At 40.0% G+C, this 23,617-nt stretch overlaps 1 protein-coding gene across 1 annotated transcript in view; it reads right to left on the bottom strand.

The window, feature by feature from the left end:
• The window catches only part of NR3C2 (nuclear receptor subfamily 3 group C member 2), a 354,747-nt gene that overhangs the window by 58,122 nt on the left and 273,008 nt on the right, over positions 1-23,617 (bottom strand). Inside the window, exons 5-6 of the mRNA XM_043567788.1 lie at positions 12,013-12,360; positions 10,145-10,289 (exon numbers count right to left, since the gene is read on the bottom strand). Coding sequence (XP_043423723.1) covers positions 10,145-10,289; positions 12,013-12,360 — 493 coding nt within the window. The remainder of the gene's footprint in view (positions 1-10,144; positions 10,290-12,012; positions 12,361-23,617) is intronic.

Raw genomic sequence — 23,617 nt, 5'->3', positions numbered from 1 at the left:
ATGTCATATTAAACTGTTTCTGACTTTTATTCAAAATAAAAAACCGCTCCCTCTAGTTATTCAGATTGAATCTTAGACATGTTTCTTGCATCATTATTACTCTGTGCAGTCTCTGTATGATTCCATATGGCTTCAACAGTGCATTCTCTTTGCAGTTTCTTATGTTTTGTTTTAATTTCATACTAAACTGGAAATTTCCCAGTTTCATTAACTATCAGGAAATTTCTCAGGTACGCTACAAGAAGCAACATGTAAGAAATACTAATATATAACGATGTTCCTAAAGTAAAATTTGAGAGAACCCTACAAAAATGAATCCTTTTCATGAAGTTCACACGCCAAGCCCTAAGGGCACTGCAGAGTAAACCTGTATCAGGGATCTTGCATCTGACGCTTGTGCTAGAAAGAGTACTTATTAACAAACCAAAAATAGCCACCAAGTGCCAATTATGTAAAAAGCATTTTGCTAGACATTAAGGAAAATTTTTTCAAGTACACTTTCTGTGCTCTAGAAATTTCAGTGTATCTGGAGTGAAAATGTATATAAAACACAAAAAGCAGCAAACAACTGATACAGAAGAAAGTAATATAGATAAAAGGTTTTTAGGGTGCCTGGGTGGCTCAGTCGGCCAAAGACCAACTTTGGCTCAGGTCATGATCTTGTGGTTCACGAGTCTGAGCCCTGCATGGGGCTCTCTACTGTCAGCACAGAGCCCGCTTTGGATCCTCTGTCCTCTTCTCTTTCTCTGCCCTTCCCCTGCTTGTGCACACATGCTCTCTCTCAAAAAAATGAACATTAAAAAAAGAAAAAGGAAAGAAAAGAAAAAAAGGTTTTGGGGGAAAAAAGTCCCTTCTGATTTTGAAGGGAAGAGAAGTCATTAGAGAGGAGGCATCCTTTGGGTTGGGCTTGAGGGAGAGAAACGGAAAATGTTAGCAAAGGCACGGCAGTGGAAAGATAGGACTAAGAGAAGAGAAAGGTTAATTTGGTTCACACAGCATTTATGCAAAGAAGCAGCAGGAAATAATGCTGAAAATAGCATTTTAAAATTAATTAGTTTATCAAGCACTTACTAATGCCAGACAGTATTCTAGGTGCTGGGTATGCAAAGATAAACCAGACAGGCCTTCCCTCCCTGAGTCTATATCATGCAGGCAGGAGACCTACTACAAAGAAAATAAATGTGGTGATATAATGGGGGAGGGACTGACTACAGGAGTCTCTCTAGATCTGGTGGTCGGACTTCTGAATAAGGAATATTTGAGCTAAGACAAGAAGGTGAGAAAGGACCATCCTCCTGCACAGAGCAAATAGCATGTATAAAGGGGGCCTGAGTCAAGAGTGGACTTAGATCCTTCAAAGCACCACCAGGAGGTCAATGTGGCTAATCAAGGGTGCTAGTACATCCTCTGAGAGAATCCAAACTGCACCTTATCATTTTAAATGCCACTTTTTCGTGGTTGTTTACAAGGATGATGGTATGCTACCTGAACCATGGGGACACAGCAGGTGGGACTTCTTCATGCTGCCTCCATGTTTTCCACCACCCCACCCACCTACCACTAGAGTGTGAATTCCATTTGTTCCCTGTTGTTCCAGTGCCCAGAACAGTGCTTGGTGTATTGAAGTCGCTCAGGAAATATTTGCTGAATGGACTGAATAAATATCACATATCTCCTTCACCCAAGAGCAGTCCAAAATGAAAGGCAGGGTTTGGGGAAAAAGAAGATGTGTCAAGGAGTGAGTCAGAAAGTCTACCTATGGTGCCAGTCCCTTTAGGGCTTTTCAGTGTTCTCATCCTTCTCAGGTGAGGGTGGTCCCCGGCCCCTACGCGCTCACCTTGGGAACTTTCTTTGATGAGCAGGAACTCAGCAGAAGCATCCATAGCGGTTACCCATTTATTTAAGAACTTCTCTCCTCTAAACTCCTTTGCTGGAAATGTCTACAAGTAACTCTTTGCTCCGACTCTACTTCCTATCACTGTGGTAGGTTGATTATGGGGAGGAAAAGCTGTTTTTAAAAGAATCAAAAAAAAAAAAAAAGAAGGGAAGAAATACCCCTTGTTTTGAGTTCTGTACCTACCTTTCCTCTGCTCCCATATAGGACTAGATGATTATCTCTCATTTGTAGCTTATAAGATCTCCTCAGGTTTCACTGTACCTTCCCCTAGATTTCCCTCTGCCTAGTCGCCTTCAGGTGGCACAGTGTCTTCCACACCTGAACTTTACGCAAAAGAAAGGTAATTCCATTCTGTCATGTTTCTGAACCTTGTAGACAAGGATTCACCATTTGCTGACTTGTGACATTGTTTTTCTCTATTTAGGAGTGTCAGACTCCTGAGTGAAGAAGGCCAGGTGCAAACAGCAGGGAGTGGTCGGAACCATGGGGGGAAGGGCAGTGCAAGCACCATGGAAAGGGGGAGCTTCAACTCCCGTCCAACACACAAAATGGCCACACCATTCTGCTGCAGACTCTGGCCCTCAAACTGGTAGGATAGGGCCTGGTTTCCACAGGGTCCGAGGGAAAGATAAGGCACACTTTTTCTTCTTTCAAAGTTTATTTCCTCATACTGACCAAATGGAGATTTCCAAATAGAGAAAATCTCAGAAGGCTGCTGGTTTTTCAGACAGGAGGTAGGCGTGCCTGTGTGTGTGTGTGTGTGTGTGTGTGTGTGTGTGTGTGTGTGTAAGACAGGCACAGAAAGAGAAGGAGACGGAGAGGGAGGAAGGAAGGAGGGGGGAGCAGAAGGAGGAGGAGGGAAGGGAGAGGGAGTGGAAGGAAAAGGGAAAGGGTGGAGGTCAGATACTGGAAACTACACAGAACAGTGCCCCAGTGAGCACAGGGGAAGTAAGAAATCCTGTCTGAAAGCAGCAGAAAGGGAACAGAGGAGGAAGAGCCACTGGGGAGAGAGGAGGAAAAGCAAATGCAGCCAGTAAAGGGGAAGCTTATCCAGGCTCACTCCACTTCCCTGGCTCCTCTCACCAAAACTCCTGTCCCTCATCCATCACTGGCTCTCAGCTGGAGCAAGGGTCCGCACAGAATCCACCTCGAGTGGCTCAGGAATACTGACCATGATGCCTTGGGAGGTGTGGGTGGGGCATTCCATGTTCTAACTCCATCTGTGCCTGCCTTCATGAAGACACCCCAACAATAATGACATGGCCTTGGAACACACGGCTGGGGTATGAGCCAGGCCTATTAGAGCTTTAGGACCTTAGGTGCAGAGGGTCCTTGAGAGCACTGGGGAGGGCCCCTCACTAAGGACAACTGGACTATGGCAGCACAGTGGTCCCCCCTGGGGATACAGCAGGGACAGGCAGCACTCCATGAAACAGACAATGACTGATAACTGAGTTTGTACTTCCCTCCTGGTGCTGCCATCACACAGCCGGGGTGTGGGAGTGGTGGGGGTTCATCTTCCATCACTAAGGAACTGAGGCTAATGCATCTGTCTGGCACACTCAGGGCACTCACTCGGAGGGGTCCAGAAAGTGGTACCCAGACTTAAACTCTTGCTCCTACCAACAGTCTCTGAACCAAAAATATATACATACATACGTACATACATACATATATACGTACACAAATGGTTCAGAACCACAAAGACAGTCAAAGATCATTCAAAAAACATTTCTTGTTGGGCTACCACTTGAGGGAATGCAAGCATCCTTTTAAATATATTTTTAATTCTAAAATGCTGGCCATGACTTAAAACATAGTGGTAACACTAAATCTGCCTTTCAGAAATTAAAAAAAAAAAAAAAATTGGAAGAAATTTCATTACAGGCTTAAATGGGAGTTTTAATATGTGTACTGAATTGATAAGAAATTTGAATACTTGCAGCTATCTGTAGCAATATATGATAAGCTGTTTCAAGGTACAATTGAATAATTAATCATTTAATACATATTTGAAAAGTTTTGCATTTATAATAAGAAAAGTTCTATGCTAATTTAAAGTATTAACTCATATCTTCACCCCAATGTTTAATAAAAAAAATATTGGAAAGAATGTTTTCCTTAATTATTCCTTGCTCCCCACCTTTCTTCCAACTCCAATAAAGCCAGTACACAGCTGAAGATAAGATCTCTGGTAACTTTCAGATCTGTTTCACAGGCGAAGGCAAACACAAAGGATCAACCGTTAAAATTTTGTTCACCATTTTAAACAGCAAAGCCTCTGTTCATGAAAACTGCACCCCCATCATACTTCTTTATCATAAATGTCATCCTCATAATTAGCAATGATTTATAGAGTTCCTCCTTTGCCTTGGACACTAGGCCTATGCCAGGTGCTGGAAATTAAAAACCAATTAAGACAAAGTTTGTGATTTCATTGAGGAGGTACCAGTGAAACAAAGTGGGGATACAGATACCTGAAAAAGAGCTGCCAGTGCAGGTGAGAGGTAGCCTAAAACAGTGAGTGGGAGAGCAAGGTGGGATCACATCACAGCATTCTAGCCTCAGCTGAATGGCGTATATTACTCCCTTACACAAAATGCCAGTTCCTTACTTCACTTGCTGGAAGGGTATGGAGTACAGGAACTGGCTGAGGGAAAGTATAGGGACACGTTCAGCAGACATGAATGTGCAAAGTGTTGGCAGGTGACCAGTGACATGTGCTTCCTATTTTGTGGTTCACTTCTCCAGTTCACTCAGATCACATGGCATTTAACGTTAGTAGCCATACTGTCTCTTTTGAAGCCCTCACTTTTCTTGGGATCTGTGATGTGTAGCACTTCCCTGTCTTGCTTCCTTTAACCACTGCGTCTAAAATGAATTCAAAATTTGTATCTTCAGCTGGATCCTCTCTTTAGGCTTCAGATGTCTATAATAACTGTTTATTTGATATCTCTTCTTGAATAATTGGAAGGCAATTCAATCTTATGTTCAAAACTGGCGTCATACACTCCCTACCTCTTCCCCTCCAAAGTCTGGTCCTCTACCTTTGCTCCCGTATCCCAGGGAATGACACCAAATCCTACCTGGCACTGAAGGTGAAGGCCTGGAGGTCATCCCCGACACCCACTACTTCCTCCCTTCCATTCTCTACCTGAATGTGACCACCAGTGATTCCTGTTGATTCTGCCTTTCACATCCTTGCATTTCCCTCTATGTCCCATCCTCACACTGTTCTGAATTGAGTTCCTTCCCGCCACTGGCTTTGCACATGCTGGTCCCTCAGTCTAGGTCAGCTTCCCTCCTCCTGGACTCCCTACACCTGGTTCACACTACTTTAATCAATCCCAGGGAAGGCTTTCCTGACTAGATCAATACCTCCCATTAACTGCCCTTAAAGTACTTTCCCTTTCAATACTTGGAATTGGAATTTGAGGATTCTCAGGTCAATATCTGTCTACCTGATTAGACTGTCTGTTCCACGAGACGAGGACTATATACATGTATTTTCCCTATTTGAGAACCACCACTCAGAACATGGGCGACAGTAAGTATTCCCTGAATGAATGCAGGATGAAGCAGGAGTATGCATTCAGACTTTAGTTGCAGGCCATTCTTTCTAACCCTAGTAGTCTCCCGAAAAAACACAGGTTCTGTGACAGAGTCACTCACCAAGCTCTTTTTGTTGGCGTGATCTGGTCAAAAGGCTGTAGGTCATTTCCGAATGTTTTCTGAGAGGCACTCCTCCCCCTTCTCAACTTTGAAAAACACAGGCCTCCCCTGCTCTTTAGTTGAGAGAAAACTAGAGAACTCTAGGTTGGGGCTGAGGTCAAAGTTTGGAGAACAGGGACAAAATTTTCAGTCTAATAATTATATAATAACATGTAACTGTTTATAACATTGGAAAACAATCTTTGTGTTTCTATTTTGTCTTGATTTTTTTTTTTTTTTAGAACAAACAAATGCACACAAAGCATATATGGCCTTTTCTATTTGGGGTTTCTTATTTATTTACCAAATGCTTTAATTACATTAATTTAGATTTAAAATATAAGCTGCTTTCCCTAAATCTCATTTGTTAAAAAGGATTCTTACAATTCTGTGCTTTTTTCAGAATCTGTACACTTGGATATGTGTGCACTATTACAAATCAACAGAATACACCATACGCATAGGCAATAAAACAAAGATAAATTGCACTTCATTAAAATTAAAAACTCTAATTTTAAAGGGGTACTATGAAGAGTGAAAAGACAACCCACAGAATGGGAAAAATATACTAATTGTATCTCTGAGAAGAGTTTAATATCCAGAAAACATAAAGGCTTCTACAACTCAAGAACAAAAAGACAAACAACCCAATTAAAAATGACCAAGAGGACTTGAATAGACATTTCTCCAAAGAAGATCTACAAATGGCCAATAAGCTTATGAACCGAGGCCCAACATCATTAGTCATTAGGGAAATGCAAAGCAAAACCACAATGAGGTACAACTTCACAACTACTAAGAAATAAGTCAGACAGAGAAAGACAAATGCCGTATGATATCACTTATATGTGTAATCTAAAAAAGGCTCACTTGTAAAAACAGAGAGTACAATAGTGGTTACGGGGGCGGTGAGGGGGAGGGAATAGGAGAGATGCCGTTTTAAGGGTATAAACCCGCAACTAGTAGATAACTAAGTTCTGCAGGTTTAGTGTACAGTATAGTGATTGTATAAAATATTGTATTATAATCCTCAATGTTGCAAATGGACTAGATCTTAATTACCCCTACCAAAAGAAAGAAAATAATTATGTGCCTTGATAGAGGTACTAAGATGGCTACAAGGGCAATCATATTACAATATATAAATGTATCAAATCAACAGGTACACCTTACCTTTACTCAATGTTATATGTCAATATATTTCAAAAAAAAAATCCCACCCCAAAACATTTTATACCTAATAGTATGGCTATTAAAAAAAAATAATAACCCAAAAACAGAAAATAAGTGTTAGCAAGGATGTGGTGAAATTGGAACTCTTGTTACATTGCTGGTGGGAATATAAACACTACAACCGCTGTGGAAAACAGTATGGTGTTTCCTCAAAAGGTTTTTTTTTTTTTTTTTTTACTTTTTAATGTTTGTTTATTTATTTTGTGACAGAGAGAGAGCTGGTGGGGGAGGGGCAGAGAAAGAGGAGAGAGATAATCCCAAGCAGGCTCCCCACCATCAGCGTAGAACCCAGTGAGGGATTCTGTCTCACAAACCATGAGATCATGACCTAAGGTGAGATCAAGAGTCAGCCGCCCAACTGACGGAGCCACCTGGGTGCACCTCCTCAAAAGTTTAACATAGAATTACAATATGCTCCAGAGATTCCACTCCTAGGTATATACCCAAAAGAAATGAAAGCAGGGACTCAAACAGATACTTATATACAAATGTTTATAGTAGCAATATTCACAATAGCCAAAGGTATAAACAACCCATGTGTCCATCAACAGATGAATGGATAAATAAAATGTGGTCAATGTTCTCTATTTGGTAAAAATAAATAAGGTAGTTATATTCTATAAAGTTGCAGCAAATACTGAATGAGTGACTACTGAACTGCTCCTCCTAAGGGTAATAGGTTCTCGAGAGCCACTGGTCACCTTTATCAACCAATTTATATATAATCCTGTTTTATGTGCATTTCTGTTTAAGCACACCTTAATATATACATATATATATATTATTATATATATGCACACATATATACACATATATATACGCACACATATATACACATATATATACACACACATATATATACATATGATTCATAACACTGAACTTACAGCCAACAGCACTATAACTCATGCCTGAAAGAAGCTTATCTAAGACCTATATTTTTTTTCCCTAAGGCACATCATAGCCATCTTGCTTTAGGAACACTAGATAGCACTTTAGCACTATGCTTAGAGATCATTTTAAACAATGAAATCACCAAAAAACAGCACAAAAATGCAAAAAAACCCCACATGGTACTAAGTAGACCATGAAAAGGCCACTTGTTCACAGTAAGAGGGCTGAAACAAAAAGGCAGAGAGTCTCAGCTGAAATGTACACACTGGGCAACTCTAATTTATTGCTGCTCTGGGCACATCTACGAAGGACTATGGGAGTGCTCTGAGTATGGACTTTGGGGTTACAAAGAAATGTAGTCAGAAGGTCAGTTCACAAATACAGAATCTACAAACAATGAGGACTGATTCTATATATAATGGAATAATAGTCAGCCATAAAATGAAATTCTGGTACATGCTACAATAAGAGTGACCCCTGCTAACATGAGTCTTAAGGGAAATAAGCTAGACACAAAAGGATACATACTGTATGACCCTACTTACAGGGAACACCTAGAAGAGGCAAATTCATAGGCTAGAGGTTATGAGGTGTTTGGGGGAGGGAAGACTGTGGAGTTACTGTTTAATGGGTTGAAAGTTTCTGTCTGGGATGATGAAAGTCCTGGAGACGGACAGTGGCGATGGTCGCACAACCCTGTGAATGTAATTAACGCCACTGAACTATATACTTAAAAATGATTAAAATGGAAAAATTTTAAGTTATATGTATTTTATGAGAAAAACTTCTAATAGATGTGCTAAATAGGACTGAACGGATCATTTAAAACTCCTGTTAAAGTCAAATGGAGACATGCTGGATGGCCCGAGTAGCAATTCTTGTTTACCCACACTTCCATTTAAAGCAAGGACCTTCTTGGATGCCTGGGTGGCTCAGTTGGTTAAGCCCCTGACTTCGGCTCAGGTCATGATCTCACGGTTTATGAGTTCAAGTCCCATGTCAAGCTCTGTGCTGACAGCTCAGAGCCTGAAGCCTGCTTTGGATTCTGTGTCTCCCCCTCTCTCCGCCCCTCCTCACTCACACTCTGTCTCTCTCTCTTTCTCAAAAATAAATAGAAAGTAAAAAAAAATTTAAAGCAATGACCTCCCTTAATGTGTTTTTCTTTTAGTTTATAGACCATATTAAAAAAAAAGCCTTGCTATATAATAATATCGGCTGATTAATGAGGAACACAAGTAAATGAAAATGTGCATGTTGGTTGTTTAGCCTTGCTTCACTCTTTTGGTGAAAAATTATGTGCAGTAGAAGTATTCTTTCTGACTAATCACCAAAAGGTGATTTTGGTGATTTGGTGAAAAATTATGTGCAGTAGAAGTATTCTTTCTGACTAATCACCAAAAGGAGGGTCACCTTGGGAACCAACAGTGGATGTTCCCAATTTATACTGGGATGAAATGGTCTTGGTGACATGCCATACTTGAGTGAACTGGACTTCCTAGGTAAACTGCTCTGGTACCATTTAGGTGTCTCGGCACTAAGTGTCCACTATCAATCTTTTGCATTGCTCTTATCACTAACCTATGTCTTATGTGCTTCCTTCCTTACCAGAACCCCCTATTTTCCTATCTCTAGACAGAGCCATCTGTTAGAATAGTGATGTGGTTACTATCATAATTCAAATGTTCCTTTTTATTTTAGGTATAAATTTTAGGTATATAATTGTTGTTCTTGACCCAACAATTACAAAGAAGCACTGCTGGAAACAAACATATGCGAAATGTGCTAACGTGGAATGAGAACGGTGTTGAAATGTAAACGTAACATAGGAAGGAATTCATGGCCAAAGAAATATCTCTTACAGTTCTTTTGATCTTTTAAAATGCGTCATAAAACTAAAAACGTTTCACTACAGAACAACATTTCGGCTTCTTTCATGATTGCAAAGAAGGATAATTATGATTGTCATGAAAACACATTGAGCAGCTGTATACTGTTAACAAAAGAACCACTGTATGAATGCATGTAAAAATTGACACTTCATACATTCACATTTCCTAGAAATTAGATAGTCTTCTCAACTGGAGTAGATACCAAAAGAGACTGTTTTCTATTAATCGTGGCTTTGTACCAGTCAAGTTTTTAGAGCCAACTGGATCATCTTTCTTTTGGGACAATTCCCACATATTATATGAGATCTATATAAACTGATTTATATATACGCAGACATGTACATAATTTTGCAAAAAGTAATTTTTAAATTCTTAAATGATAGATTTTCTACTCTTAAAAATGCTAGTGTCAGTGGATTCTTTCACAAATATACATATGATTTATGTTTAGAAATCATAAAAAAAGCATAACAAATAACTCTGCAGGTTATTTTATGAAGGCTAATTAATAGGTACTTACTCATTAAAGACTAGGTCTGGCGCAAAATAGAGAAATTGGCTGTTTGTATGTTTGTACGATCTCCAGCTCAAGGCAAATGATGATAGACACATCCAAGAATACTGGATTAGGGTAATTTGGTCCTCAAGAGGCAAGTTTTTGAATCCTGAAGAACAGAACAATTAATCACAGAAATACACTTAGCATTTAAGTACATTCCAGGAAGACACTTCTTAAGGCAACCCCAAATAGTCACCTTTCTCTAACAGACTCAGATCAATTCAATAGCCATTTAAGGAGCACCCACCATGGGCATGGCCCTGTTTAACATCTTATTTTAAGTTTATTTATTGAGAGAGAGAGAGAGAGCGAGCGCACGCATGCATGCATGTGTGTGTGAGAAGGGGAGGGGCAGAGAGAGACAGAATCACAAGTAGGTTCCTCCCTGTCAGTGCAGAGCCCCACTTGGGCTCAATCTCATGAACCGTGAGATCATGACCTGAGCCGAAATCAAGAGTTGGACGCTTCACCTACTGAGCCACCCAGACTCTCCAACATTTCATTTTAAATGCACCCTAAACTTTCAATGAGGGTGAACTGCCAGAACAAACAAAACAAGGGAGTTCAGACAGCTTCACTGTGGGTAATGGTCTAAAACCTTTGGTTAGACTGAAAGAATTTGTGTTAACTTGTAAAACTTGCTTCATCCTATTCACATTAACATTCAAATAAAGACTATTTTAATAACTGTCAACTCCTACATATCTACAGTTAACTTTTGTGAATTTGCAGTGGTTGAAAAAGTACTATTCCTTGTTTCCCCTTGTCTGGGAGAATACTGGACTTCAACAAAGTATAAAGTAGAGTGTCTTTGGCATCTGTCCTCCTCTCTCTCACAGTCTTCATTTCTGGGCTTACATCAGCCCATCTTTTGTTCCTTTTCTCACCCCCTGTATTCCCAGGGACATCATGGTATTCTTCTGTTTGCAGAGTTTCACCAGGGCATGTTCCTCTTCACAGACCCAATCATCAGAGCTTTCCCCAATCTTTTTTCTTATGCCTCTTGGCTGACCATAGGTAATCCAAGAAATTGCTTATAAATTACATTATTATTATTATTATTATTATTATTATTGAGACAGAGAGAGTGCGAGTGGAAAAGAGGGGCAGAGAGAGAGGGAGAGAGAGAATCTTAACCAGGATCCATGCCCAGTGCGGAGTCTGACACAGGGTTTAATGTCATGACCGTGAGATCATGACCTGAGCCAAAATCCAGTCAAATGCTCAACAGAAAGAGCCCCCCAGGTGCCCCAAGAAACTGCTTTGATTAACGAACTGGGACAATGTGATAACAATTCTAAGTGATGTTTCTGTAGATTAAGAAGGACTTTATTAATAAAATTCTATAGCATAAAAAGTGACTACAGTAGGAATTTCAAGGACAATTTAAAGGGTGCTGGAGGCAAGATGATATTTTCAGAAAGAACAGTCTTTCAGGATCTCCTACAACTTACTTGATAGGTCATGGTTTACTGGTCTATGCTCAGATTAGCCCTGGTTATGAGCTCCTAATAATGGGCTCCACTTGCGTTTTCACAAACAGAATGTATTTCACCTTATCGATATTTCGAGGTGGAAATGTCCTATTTCAATCACCAGCATAAGAAACGTAGATTAACAACAGAACCCTTAGCCCTAACAGCTCAGGAGAAATGAGCACATTGACAGATTTTCCCTACACACTTCATTAGTTTGGTAGCGATTACAAAATTTGGTATGAGGACCTGACAGAAAGCTAACTCCAACTGCACTCTTGGGAAGATGGTGAAATGTGTTGCCCTGACTTCTCTTCTTCAGGATGCAGACCTTGAAAGGAGACGCATGCCTACCTGGAAGTACCTTTGCCCACTTCACGACTTGGATCATCTGTTTGCCTGCTAAGCGGTTTAGAGTGGAGAGTAGGTTTTCGGCTGTGTCTGGTTTTGAGTTGTCGTAGCCTGCATACACGATCTCAGGCTCGATGTTTTCAAGGATCGCAACAGGGGTAGGCGTGAGCGCTCGTGAGATTGTGGACAGCTGAGGAACCAGCGCTGAGTTGACCGAGGGCTCTTTTGCAGGAGCTATGTACGTTGTCCCCTCCTCGGGGCTCTGGGGGGGTGGGGGAGGGGGTGGGGGCTGCTGCTGTGACTGCTCCTCGTGAATACCTTTTAACTTGCCCAACTTCTTTGACTTTCGAGCTGTAAAAGAAATTGTAAATAATAAGGGCAAATTTAAATTAGGATTGGGATACCTTACATGAGGTAAGTTACAATTAAACATTGACTTAGTTGACTACTTTTCTTTTAAAGATGTCTTGTCACAGTAACAAATAGAGCCTTCTCAGTGATTTTCTAATATCGGGCACAGTCCTAAATGTTTTATATTAATTAACCAATTTAACGATTTTATGAGTAGGCACCATTAAGTTTCTTATTTTATAATGAGGAAACAGGCCAGAAGGGTTAAGAAATAGGTAGGTCTAAGATCACACAGCAAACACATGATAGAGATGAGCGTTCAGAGGAAGGTAAAATTACTTCATATGCTAATAAGTTACATACGTCTCCATTAAATCTTAGATAAACCAATAACTCCTGCCTATTCTCCACCAGGTTGCCAACAAGTGCTAGAATGGGTCTTATTCTAAAGCAGTCTCTGCTCCCTCTAATTAGCTTTGCTGGCCCCTTTACTAGTTCCTGTACTTCTCTACCACTTTACTCTTCCTGTTCTGGTCCATGTGTCATCGCTGGCTTATGCGGTTATTTGGCATACATTCTGCTAGCCCTAATCCCCAGTTACACTGTGAACCACTGAAACACAAAGACTGGGTGTTCCTCCTCGTTTAGAGCCCCCGTGGCACGCTGGTGAATGGTATACCTGGAGAAAGTGATTTATAGATTTCCACTGAATTAATGGGAGAGCAATCAACCCCAAAGCAAGGCAACAAGATGGAATAAATTAAATATCTAGGTGATTTCAAATTGGAGAGCTAACTACTAAGCTAACTACATGTATAGGAATTAATGCTGCAAAACCATGTTTAAGTTACACCAATGCACACATATACAATATTTAAAAATCTGACCCACTCTATATTTTGAATACAAATCAACAATTCACATATCATATAATCTAACTAAAAAATATCATACTACGATATTAGAATCCCACTTCAGATTCTTAGGAGAACTTATTATGTACGAGTGACATTATGTTCTGATTTACCCAGAACAGTCCTGGTTTATGTTGGTTTTCCCGGAATGATTACCAATAATGCCCTGTTTATTCTTACAAGTGCCATATTTTGGACAATAAATATAATGTGGTCATTTTAATTAAAACCAAAGGATCAGTAAGTATTAATTTTAACAGAAACTGCTTTTCTTTCTCATTTTTCTCAAGGGCACTTAAAATAGATGAGAAATGAAAGAATGGGGAGATGTAAGGGAGACTGGAAGGTAGATGGGAGGTTGGGTTTTGGATGGCAGGTGTGTGGGGTCAATGGGTAGACAGATAACTGTTTGTTTGTTTGTTTGTTTTTTGAGACAAAGAGAGACAGGGGAGGGGCAGGGGAGGGGCAGAGAGAGAGGGAGACACAGAATCTGCAGCAGGCTCCAGGCTCTGAGCTGTCAGCACAGAGCCTGACGTGGGACTCGAACTCACAGACCGTGAGATCATGACCTGAGCCGAAGTCGGATGCTTAACCGACTGAGCTACCCAAGTGCCCCTTGATGTATGACTTAAAGGATAAAAAGAAAAGAAAGCTTAGAAATGCCAAATTGAGCTTAGAGCTACAGTAATAACTTATTTGCAATTGTAAGGTTTTCTTTATTTTAGTTTATTATTTTTGAGAGAGAGACAGAGTGCGAGAGGGGCAGGGGCAGAGAGAGAGAGAGGGAGACACATAATCCAAAGCGGGCTCCAGGCTCCATGCTTTCAACACAGAGCCTGATGCAGGGCTCAAACCCACAAACTGTGAGATCATGACCTGAGCCAAAGTATGATGCTCAATCGACTGAGCCATCCTGTAAGGCACCCCTGTAAGGTTTTCAATTTCACTGAAGAATTTCAAAACTCTACTTAGTTCAAACACGTGAGGGACTTCTAGCATACACGTTTAATGTAGAGTAGAAATATGCCACACTAATTAGCTTGATTTTAGAAATAACCGTTCATGATTACAATCATGGCCATTAATCTTTACCACATTCATCACAGAAACACTTACCAATTTAGATGAACGACAAGCCACTGGCCAACAATAGATCTACCTGCCACACATCTATTAAATACTGGAACTGGGCTTAAAAGATAGAATTCCTATATTTTAAGGAGTTTTAAAATTAGCAAAACTATTTTAAAGCAGTCATTTCGAATCGTTTCATTTCTTTACAGACTACCTCCATCAATAAAATATTTCTGGCAGAAAAAATCTAATGTTTGGAATTGTTTTAATGAAAAGCAAATGTATCATATTCACATGTGCTAATGGGAAGCTGTCGACAGGTACTGCACAGTAGTGTTAAACTTACGGTATGTAACTAAGATGCTTCTGACAAACAAATGAGTGAGCCACCAACCAAGAAAAAAAATCAGCAAAGTGCCTCATCGATAGCATACCGATTATTTGGGGAATTAGATACTTGGGAACTGCCTGGGTCACATAAACTTTTCTCTAAGCCTCAAGGAGAAATGGAGACGATAAGGCTCCCCTCTCCTATGTCACAGAGGGCTAAATGGATAAGAAAAATAAAAACATGTTGAAAGTTACTGCTGACACCTGAAGTAATATTTCAGTGTTACTTCCATTCTTTCCATAATTCTTCAAATAGTAAAAATATTCCAGTTCATTAAAATGTCCTCCTTCTTTATAAGACTACATCTGATGATAACTGTAATTTGATTGACTAGCAACAGCCAAGGGTTATAGTTTCAAATTTTATTAAAAGTGATATTTGCTTGCAAATTAATTGTAAAAATCATATTTCTTTTTGGCCTTAGGTCTATACTGCTGTGTTTATTCTCATGGCTGACTTAAGGTCAATGCTATAAAATATCATGAACATTTTCTCTAGCACTTATCCACAAGGCTATGGCTTGTAGCATAACCTATTGAAGAGATCATCAACATTATGTTTGGTATTTCAGTTACACTTAACTTTAGCCTATGATTTTGGGAATATATGTGGGACACACTTGGAACTGAGTAATAATCTATATTTATTTAAACAGCTCAAGGTAATAAATATCTTCAGTGTGTAGATTTTGCAGCCATGTGTATCCATCCAATATCTTTTCTAAAAGCACGGGAAGATACATAATTAGTTATACTTATATTACTCGAAGTAGCCTTTCTAAAGTGTTTGGAAAGTTTATGCTGCTCTTCTAATACGTGTTACATTCTAAAATGAAAGTTCCTAAAAGTTGGTAATAGTGTCTTACACATTCCTAAAACATCCTTTCCATTATGCTTATGGGTACTTAATAAATGCTGAATTTATTTCAAATTCACATTTTGAGAAACTTTAATAAATTATTATACTCTATTAATGGAGTTATGCTATATGGTTTCCCTTCTAATCCTTCTTTCTTTATCTAATTTGCATTATTTTTATACTTTAAGATTAGCCACAGCTTCAAATCCAAGTGTATAATTAAGATGTTTGCTAATTACACAGGAAAATCTTTTGCCAAAGATCCTTAATAAGCATGTTTCCATTATCCAAAGCATCAGTGAACATAAATTGGGGGGTCTTAGCACTGCCTGCAAACCACCTTACTAAATTAACATGGAGTTAATGGGCATTGGGCTTGGGGACCCATGCTCCCAGGTGGCCACAGCCACACTTCATTCCTTTAGTGCCAGCAACAGCGGTGTGTGTTGGGCGGGGGGGGGGGGGGGGTGCATGGAGGGGTACATTAATGTGAATTTAAACATGTCCCAGTACCACTTGGACCTAAAGGAGTTTCACTCATTCTATGTGGATGTTACAGTAACTAGTATGTGCTTCCTGGCTGCCCTCAGCTGCCAAGTCCTTAATTACCAGCAACATCTGGGCAGCTACTTTTTCCCCGGCACTGCTGGAGGACAGAACTCTACAGGCTCTCCACGATTGTTCTCCCCCCACCCCCGGAGCTGTGCAGTGGGGAGGCCCTGCTTCCTATCTTGACCAATATGCAGAACAGCAAGCAGGGCGCATCTGGTGGAACCTTATAAAAAGTGTGAAGAATTCCCATTGAGATCTCACGATTCACAAAGGCCTTGAGACATGGCATGGCAGGTCTTCCTTTGTGGTTTACTCTATGTCCCAAGGTGGACAGGACCTGTAACATAGTTTTTGACAAACTACTGGTGTGGAAGAATGATGGCTGGATAGGAATGATTTCATTTTTGCATCTCACAGTAAGATGGTGGGATGGGACTCTCCCATGGTTCATGTTACTTTCATCGTGATCTTTCTCAAGTATGTTCAATTAGAGATATTTTAGTTCAAGAAATGGGTAATTAGGACAGCCTTCCCCCTGCCCCTTCTGGGGTAGAATAAAAGACTAGTATGAGATTTTTTTCAATCATGACATTTCACTGGAGAAATTTAAAGTGAGAATTCTGTCATTTTAGAAATGTCTTGAAGTTTTAGGTCTTGGCAGTAAACATTAGAGAGAATAGACTGAGGTTATACAAAAACATGGATTTTCTGTTCATGGGCCAAATATAATTTCTGGTTTGAAGCCACAGGACAGTAACAGTACCCACCCATTCCTCTCTCTTCTCTCTTGCCACCCTCGCCTTGCTCCCGTTTGCCCTATCCTCCTCATCCTCTTTGTTTGCGTGGCTTCTCTTTGCTTTCCTACTGCCAGAGAAGACATGCTCAGAGAGTTAGCATGTTTCTATTTCTGTGTCATAGAACCAAAGGAAGGAATGTCACCATTCTATAGGTTTAATAGTTTTGCAGCAAAACCTCTCTAACTGGTACTAACAGGAAAAAGAGCACATATTGTTCCCAAGGCAGTACATACTAATGGGAGTGGGGCGACCATCCAGGGGCAATGTGCCTACACTGCTTTAGGAATAAATGATTAGCTTCTCAATGGATAATAAAAAAGTGCATTTCAACTGTTTATAAATACTCCTTGAGTGGTTAAAGAACTTGAAGACAGTGTTTTAAAAAGTATCTCTGAATAGTCTCATGTTAATGTACAAAATTTAATAAATTAACAGGCATATCAATATTATTAGCATAGAACACATGCTAAGACAAACTCAAACCTAACTTCTGACCACATTAAAAGACTTTCCACATTACACAGGCCCGCAGATGATAACTATATGAGGTGATGTATTATGCGAATTAGCTTGTAATAATTATACATGCACATTATATCACAATACCGTGTAGTACACCTTAAATATATATAATCTTTTATTTGTTAATCATAACCTCAATAAACCTGAGGAAAAAAGACATTCTGAATGAGTGGATCTCCATATGTTTAATTTTAATATGTGCACAGGGTATCTATAGACATCTTTGTATCTTTAATAAATGCAATTTTGTGGCTACCGTAGAATATATTTACTCACTACTTAGCAGGTAACCAATATCCACCCACTGTGTAGAGGTATGCTGTTTTTGTGAGCAGTGCAATGTTGAGTAACAAGATCTGAGCCCAGACAAGAGATAACAATCTTGGGGAAGTTCGATCAATACATAAGAAAGTAATTAGGTCTATGAAGCGGGCAATGATAAGTGTGGGGTCGGTGGTACTGACAATATATTTGGAAAGTCAGTGGCAGGGAGAAGTTGTTGTATCTTTCTACGGGAGGTCACAATTTACAATACCCCTCTGCCATTAATTCCCACCATGTCCTGGTTTGCTTCTAGTGTGATTCATGTTATACGGAAGACCCATATGGACCAGGCCACCTTCCTGTGTTGGGAATCCACCCAGATTTAAGCACAACTGACCTCCCCTCAAAGAGGGGAGTCCCTCAGACCAGAAGCCAAATCTCAGAAGAGAGACTCAGGGGAATCCGAGGCAATCAGAATAGGGGTCCACTAATTGTGCAGAGAGGATAACAAGGTTCTGAAGGCAACCCCCAATGACGTATTCTGACACTTTCCCTGCCAGAGGTACAAAGTCAAAAAGGTGCAAAGTCAGCACCTCCCTACGAGGTACTTCTGGGGGCTAGATAGCCAGACTTATGAAGGTGAAGCAGCATGTCTTCGAGGTCTGGCCAGGTTGAGACTACTTTAAATCAAGCAAGAATCTTACAAGAGGAAACAATGTCAGAGAAATGGCCTCTTGGTGGTAGGTTTGTATTAAAGCAAGACTGCCATAGGATTGAGTGGCAGGGCTGAGCATAAATCGTAGGTCCAAAGCTCTCTGTGGCACGACTTCTTTTCTTTTTTAAGTTTATTTATTTATTTAGAGAGAGACAGAGACAGCATGAGAATGGGAAGGGCAGACAGACAGGGAGAGAGAGAATCCCAGGCAGGCTCTGCACTGTTCGCACAGAACCTGACATGGGGCTCGAACCCGCAAACTGTGAGATCATGACCTGAGCCGAAACGGACAGTCAGACGCTTAACCATGCCCGTGGCGCCCCTGGGGCCCTACTCCCGCAGAACTGTAAGCAGTGGTGGGGCAGGGAAGTAGCCGGCACCTCAAGGCCAGCTGGGGTGGACCGTGGGCTGGTTACATGGAACACCTTCTACCTGCACCTTGCCATTTATGTGCTGATACATACCCCAAGGAAGTCTCAGGGGGAACAACAAAATGACAAATCTTTTACCCACAAAGCCCTGGACAAAAAATGCTTAGTGAAGAGGAAAAAAAAAGTGGGAAAAGACTGGGATCGACTTATTCTACAGTAGAGGGTGAGGAGGGACGTGAGAGACGAAATAGCAATTTCAAAAACTTAACAAGGCACGTGGCAAACCCTGGTGAGGATCTGCTTTCTATCCCCGTTGAAGTTAAGATAAGATATAAAGGGTTTAAAGGGCAGAAGAAGGGATTGAGATTAGATATCAGGAGAATTTCCTTCAAGTGTTCTGGAATGCATTATGGAGAGAGCCTGGAATGAATTACCAACAAGGGCACGTAATATTATTTTCTTTTTTTTTTTTCAACGTTTATTTATTTTTGGGACAGAGAGAGACAGAGCATGAACGGGGGAGGGGCAGAGAGAGAGGGAGACACAGCATCGGAAACAGGCTCCAGGCTCTGAGCCATCAGCCCAGAGCCCGACGCGGGGCTCGAACTCACGGACCGCGAGATCGTGACCTGGCTGAAGTCGGACGCTTAACCGACTGCGCCACCCAGGCGCCCCATATTTTCTAAAAACTCTAAAGTAATAGGTAGACAGGCATCCTGCTTGCCTGAGTGCAGTTCTGTCCAAAGGTAGAAAAACGTGATTCAATGAGTTACTGAGATCCAGTGGCCCCACAATGGAAGAAAATCAGACCTCCACTGTACGTTCCGGCCTTTCATTTGTCTGAAAGGAACTTCTCTGGTTCATATTTGTTTGAGAAACAGGAATAAATCTCTTACCCCTATAAATGTGGTAAGAAATAAATTTAGAAGTATTTTTCCAAAATAAGCTCAAAAGACAAATACTGCGATGTCAGAATGCATGCCTGGAAGAAGGTCCAGCACCATGGAAAAAAACACGTCAAGTCCTCTATGCTCTCTTCCACCCTATCCCCCAGCAGTCACACCTTGTTTGTTAGAAACAGTTTCACCACTATAAGCTACAGGACTGTTTGCTTTAGTTCTGTGTTTAAAATGGGCTCTTTGGTTTTCTTCTAATCCTGAGACTATGTAATTTTCTTAGTGGGGGAAAAAGCAATAGTAAAGAGCTACCATTGATTAGGGATCTGTATGTTAAGTGCTAGGACACCATCTTTTAAAAATATCTCATTTAATCCTCCTAAGGGCCTTGTGGGGTAGGTACTATTGTCATCCCCATCGTACAGGGTGGTGCAGTGGTTTGCAGGGGGTCACAAGGATGGCACTTGTGACTGTGGCAGAGTCAGCAGGTGGTGGGCTACTGTAATGACATGGAAAAACAGAAGAGAGAAACCCCATTACGCTTGCAGATGACATCAAACCAAGAGGCCAAAGGGGTGTGAAAAAGGGCCAAGCCCTCAAATGACTTAAATTTTTGGCAAGGTTACCATTAGGTTACCTGTACCGAAGAGATTATTAATCTCTTTAACAGGAGGCATATAACAGCCTGTACCAATCCACAAGATATTTCTCTCCTAATTCCTTGGGCAGAACAGTCAACTTCTGTGGACTCGGGGGCTGCTCCTGTAGCAGGCAACCCAGGCTTTATGCTTTTGCTCCATGTGAAGACACCGTAATCCTGATGGAAGGAGATACCAAGAGGCAGAATTCAAACTGGTCTGTATGAAAAATAGAATTCATGGGGGAAGAACCTGCTACTTCTGATTAAAAATAAAGTTCCTAAGTTCCATTGCACCTGAGAGTTGAGTTCTTTGCACAAATAGATATTTGAAATCAAATGAACATTCTTAAGAAAATACACATTATTTATCTGCTTTGTAAATTCGCATTCTTTAGGAATAACTATGCCATGCTCAATATTGATACAACTGTATGCGCAAAACAAAACACAAATAAGCAAAAAAAAAAAAAAAAGTAGAGAAAACCTCCATCTAGTTTTATAACATACTTAAAATAAGAAAAACAGAGCCATGATAGCTGTGGACGCCAAGCAAAAGTTCCCTCCCTCAGTTAAAAAGTTAATTCTTTAACAGCTGCAAGGGTTGCCTTCTTGGCACATGTTCGAGCACAGAATTTATTACACAAAGCATGATCTCATTGGGTATGCAAGGTAAATAGTCTCATTAAGGATGTTTTATGAAGAAACATTACTGTTCTAACAAGGTCAAAGGGTGAATAAGGTATGAGAAAGAGGCAGAAGGCAGTGACCTGGAAACAGACTACAGTGCACAGCTTAATTTACTGTGCCTTCCTGAGCCCCAGCACGATCCTCCATAGGCTCAGGCCAAAAAGAACTGGTCAGATGCTAGAACACATGCTGGGCAGAAAACCCATAGAAAGGGCCCCATGCACACCTCCTCAAACCAGCAAGTCTGCTAAATAGGATCTACCTTAAGCAGTTGTATGTATGTATTTATAAAAGTTTATCCAATAGATATACTAGGAGGTTATTTACCCTAGGTTAATGGCATTTTTCTTTATAATATTTTCAGCAAAACATTCTGTAAATAAGCTCTCAGAGAACATTTAAAATATAATGCTTTAACATTTGCCTGAGTGTCACATTTAGGCAGGTTTCAATTATTCCGTTTTTCCCTCTTAGCATCTGCTCTCACTTCATTGCAATGGCTTCTTCGTCTTGGACCCTTTAATTGTACCCAGTGACCTTACGGCTTGCAAGTATTCGAGAATTCTAATGCAACGAGGGAAGATGCCTAAATTCAATTTCAGATTTTTTTATGACTACTATTTGTGTACCTGAGAATTAAAAACTATGGAGTGGAATGGAAAAATATGCAGACTAAGAGAATAGTTTTATCTCCAATACCAGTTTTTTTCAAAATATTTTATACTTAGCTCAATACTCTTTCTGTAAAAGAATTACTTAGAGCCACATCATTATAGTTTTAATTATCTTTTACGGACTATTACTTAACAGCATATTTTATATAAAATTGTCTCAATTTTAAGCAGATTATAAGTAACACTTTACATTATGTACATGAAAAGTAAACTGACTAGGTTCTAGTCGAGACTACCAATGTTGAGATTATAATTGAATGATTAAAAATTATTAAAACTTAGCAAGAGAAAGAATTGAACTAGATAACAAAACACAGAATAATAATACCATGAATTGGTATAGACACGTACTTTTCACAACTGGCATAACACAGAAAACATTCTGTATTTCTGACTACTATTAGTCTAGCGTTTTAACATTTTAAAAATGCAAGACAAAGAAGCCAAGCAGAATTAAAAAATATATATTCATATTAGAAGCTAAGACTAATATAAAAAAAGGATGAGTGTAATAAGTACATGTTAATGAGTTAACAGGATGCCACTCAAGTTGGGGGGGGCAATTAAATAGGCCTGAGGGAAGAGAGAATGTCAATGTTTGTATCTTTTATGCATTTTAAATAAATATTACTCTACATTTTATTCCACTGACATTATCAGAATAAGTCTAAATTAGGAATTAATAGTAGCGCCAATGATGCATGTACTTGAAAAAAAATTATTTTTCTAGGCTGGGATCTCTTCAGGATACAGGCTGAATTGGTCTGGAAACTCCCAGATAAAGCAGAGCCAAACCAAATGGCCTTTTTTGAATAAGTGATTCTCTTACATTTGCTTCTCATGGTTTCATTCCAACTTTTCTCTGCACACAGAGTTAGTACTAAAACATTTTGAGGCGCTCTGATGATGTCTTGTGTTGGCAGGTCTCAGGTCCCTGCTGAGGACGAGGCCTTCTCAGCTGCCTGGTGGTGAGCAGAGCCATGCCAGGGTGGGGGCAGACACACATGCCTGACCTCGCAGCTCTGTTTAGAAGATGAACGGCTATTTTTTCATCTGGTATTCTGCCACAGTGTAAATTCCAGAGCTTTGGTGACTCTCTCAAAACCTAATTCAGCACGGCAGGCTGGACAAAAAGAGTCTTTAAAAGAATATGCTTTCCACTTAAGTTTCAAAAATATTTTCAAATGTATATCACTTAGCTACACTAAAAGCAAAAGGTCCAAGAAAGCATTTAAGAAAGTTGTTAATAAAGATGATGCTAACTCATCAAAAAGAAACTTTTAGGAGAAGTAAACATTAGATCCCTTTTTATATTGAGTGATTCCTTATAATCTATTTTGCCTTCACAGAGGAGAAAGAACAGTAGATTTAGATGAAAACAAGTCAGCCTATCTCTGCCAGAGCTAGAAGATGAGCTGCCCTGAGGAGGTCTTCTGGAGACGATTTAAGTAGTTCCGGAAGGATAATTGGGCCATTCTGGAAGTTTTCCTTTTGTGCTGTAATTCATATTTATGCCACTGTTAGTAATTTTTAAAGTAATGTCACATTTACAATAAGGATATTAAACAAAAACACTTAGGGTTTCTTCTCACAAATTGCCTACCATTTTCCTATCAGTATTCTGCTTATGTTCCAAAGATAGGTTTCCCTTCATTTAAAACATAGTCTGCTAGCATGTTGTGATTTTTAACACTTCTATATGTAACTGGGAAGCATTCATGGTGTCTTTGATGATAAATTTCACTGATGGCTTTGCTGATGTTAGAACAAGTCTCTTCTAGTGTAATGGGGTAGCCCACGGCTGTCACCCCAGAGCAGAGGTCTTTGCTAGGAGTAAGTTCCTCATTGCTGATTTGGGTTAGGGCCAATTTCATGCTAGGATTTTCGAGCAGACAATGTGGT

This window comes from Prionailurus bengalensis, chromosome B1, assembly GCF_016509475.1.
Source record: "Prionailurus bengalensis isolate Pbe53 chromosome B1, Fcat_Pben_1.1_paternal_pri, whole genome shotgun sequence".
Classification (NCBI taxonomy): Eukaryota; Metazoa; Chordata; class Mammalia; order Carnivora; family Felidae; genus Prionailurus; species Prionailurus bengalensis.
The sequence above is the reverse complement of the archived record's forward strand: the minus strand, read 5'-3'. Positions and strand labels throughout refer to the sequence as shown.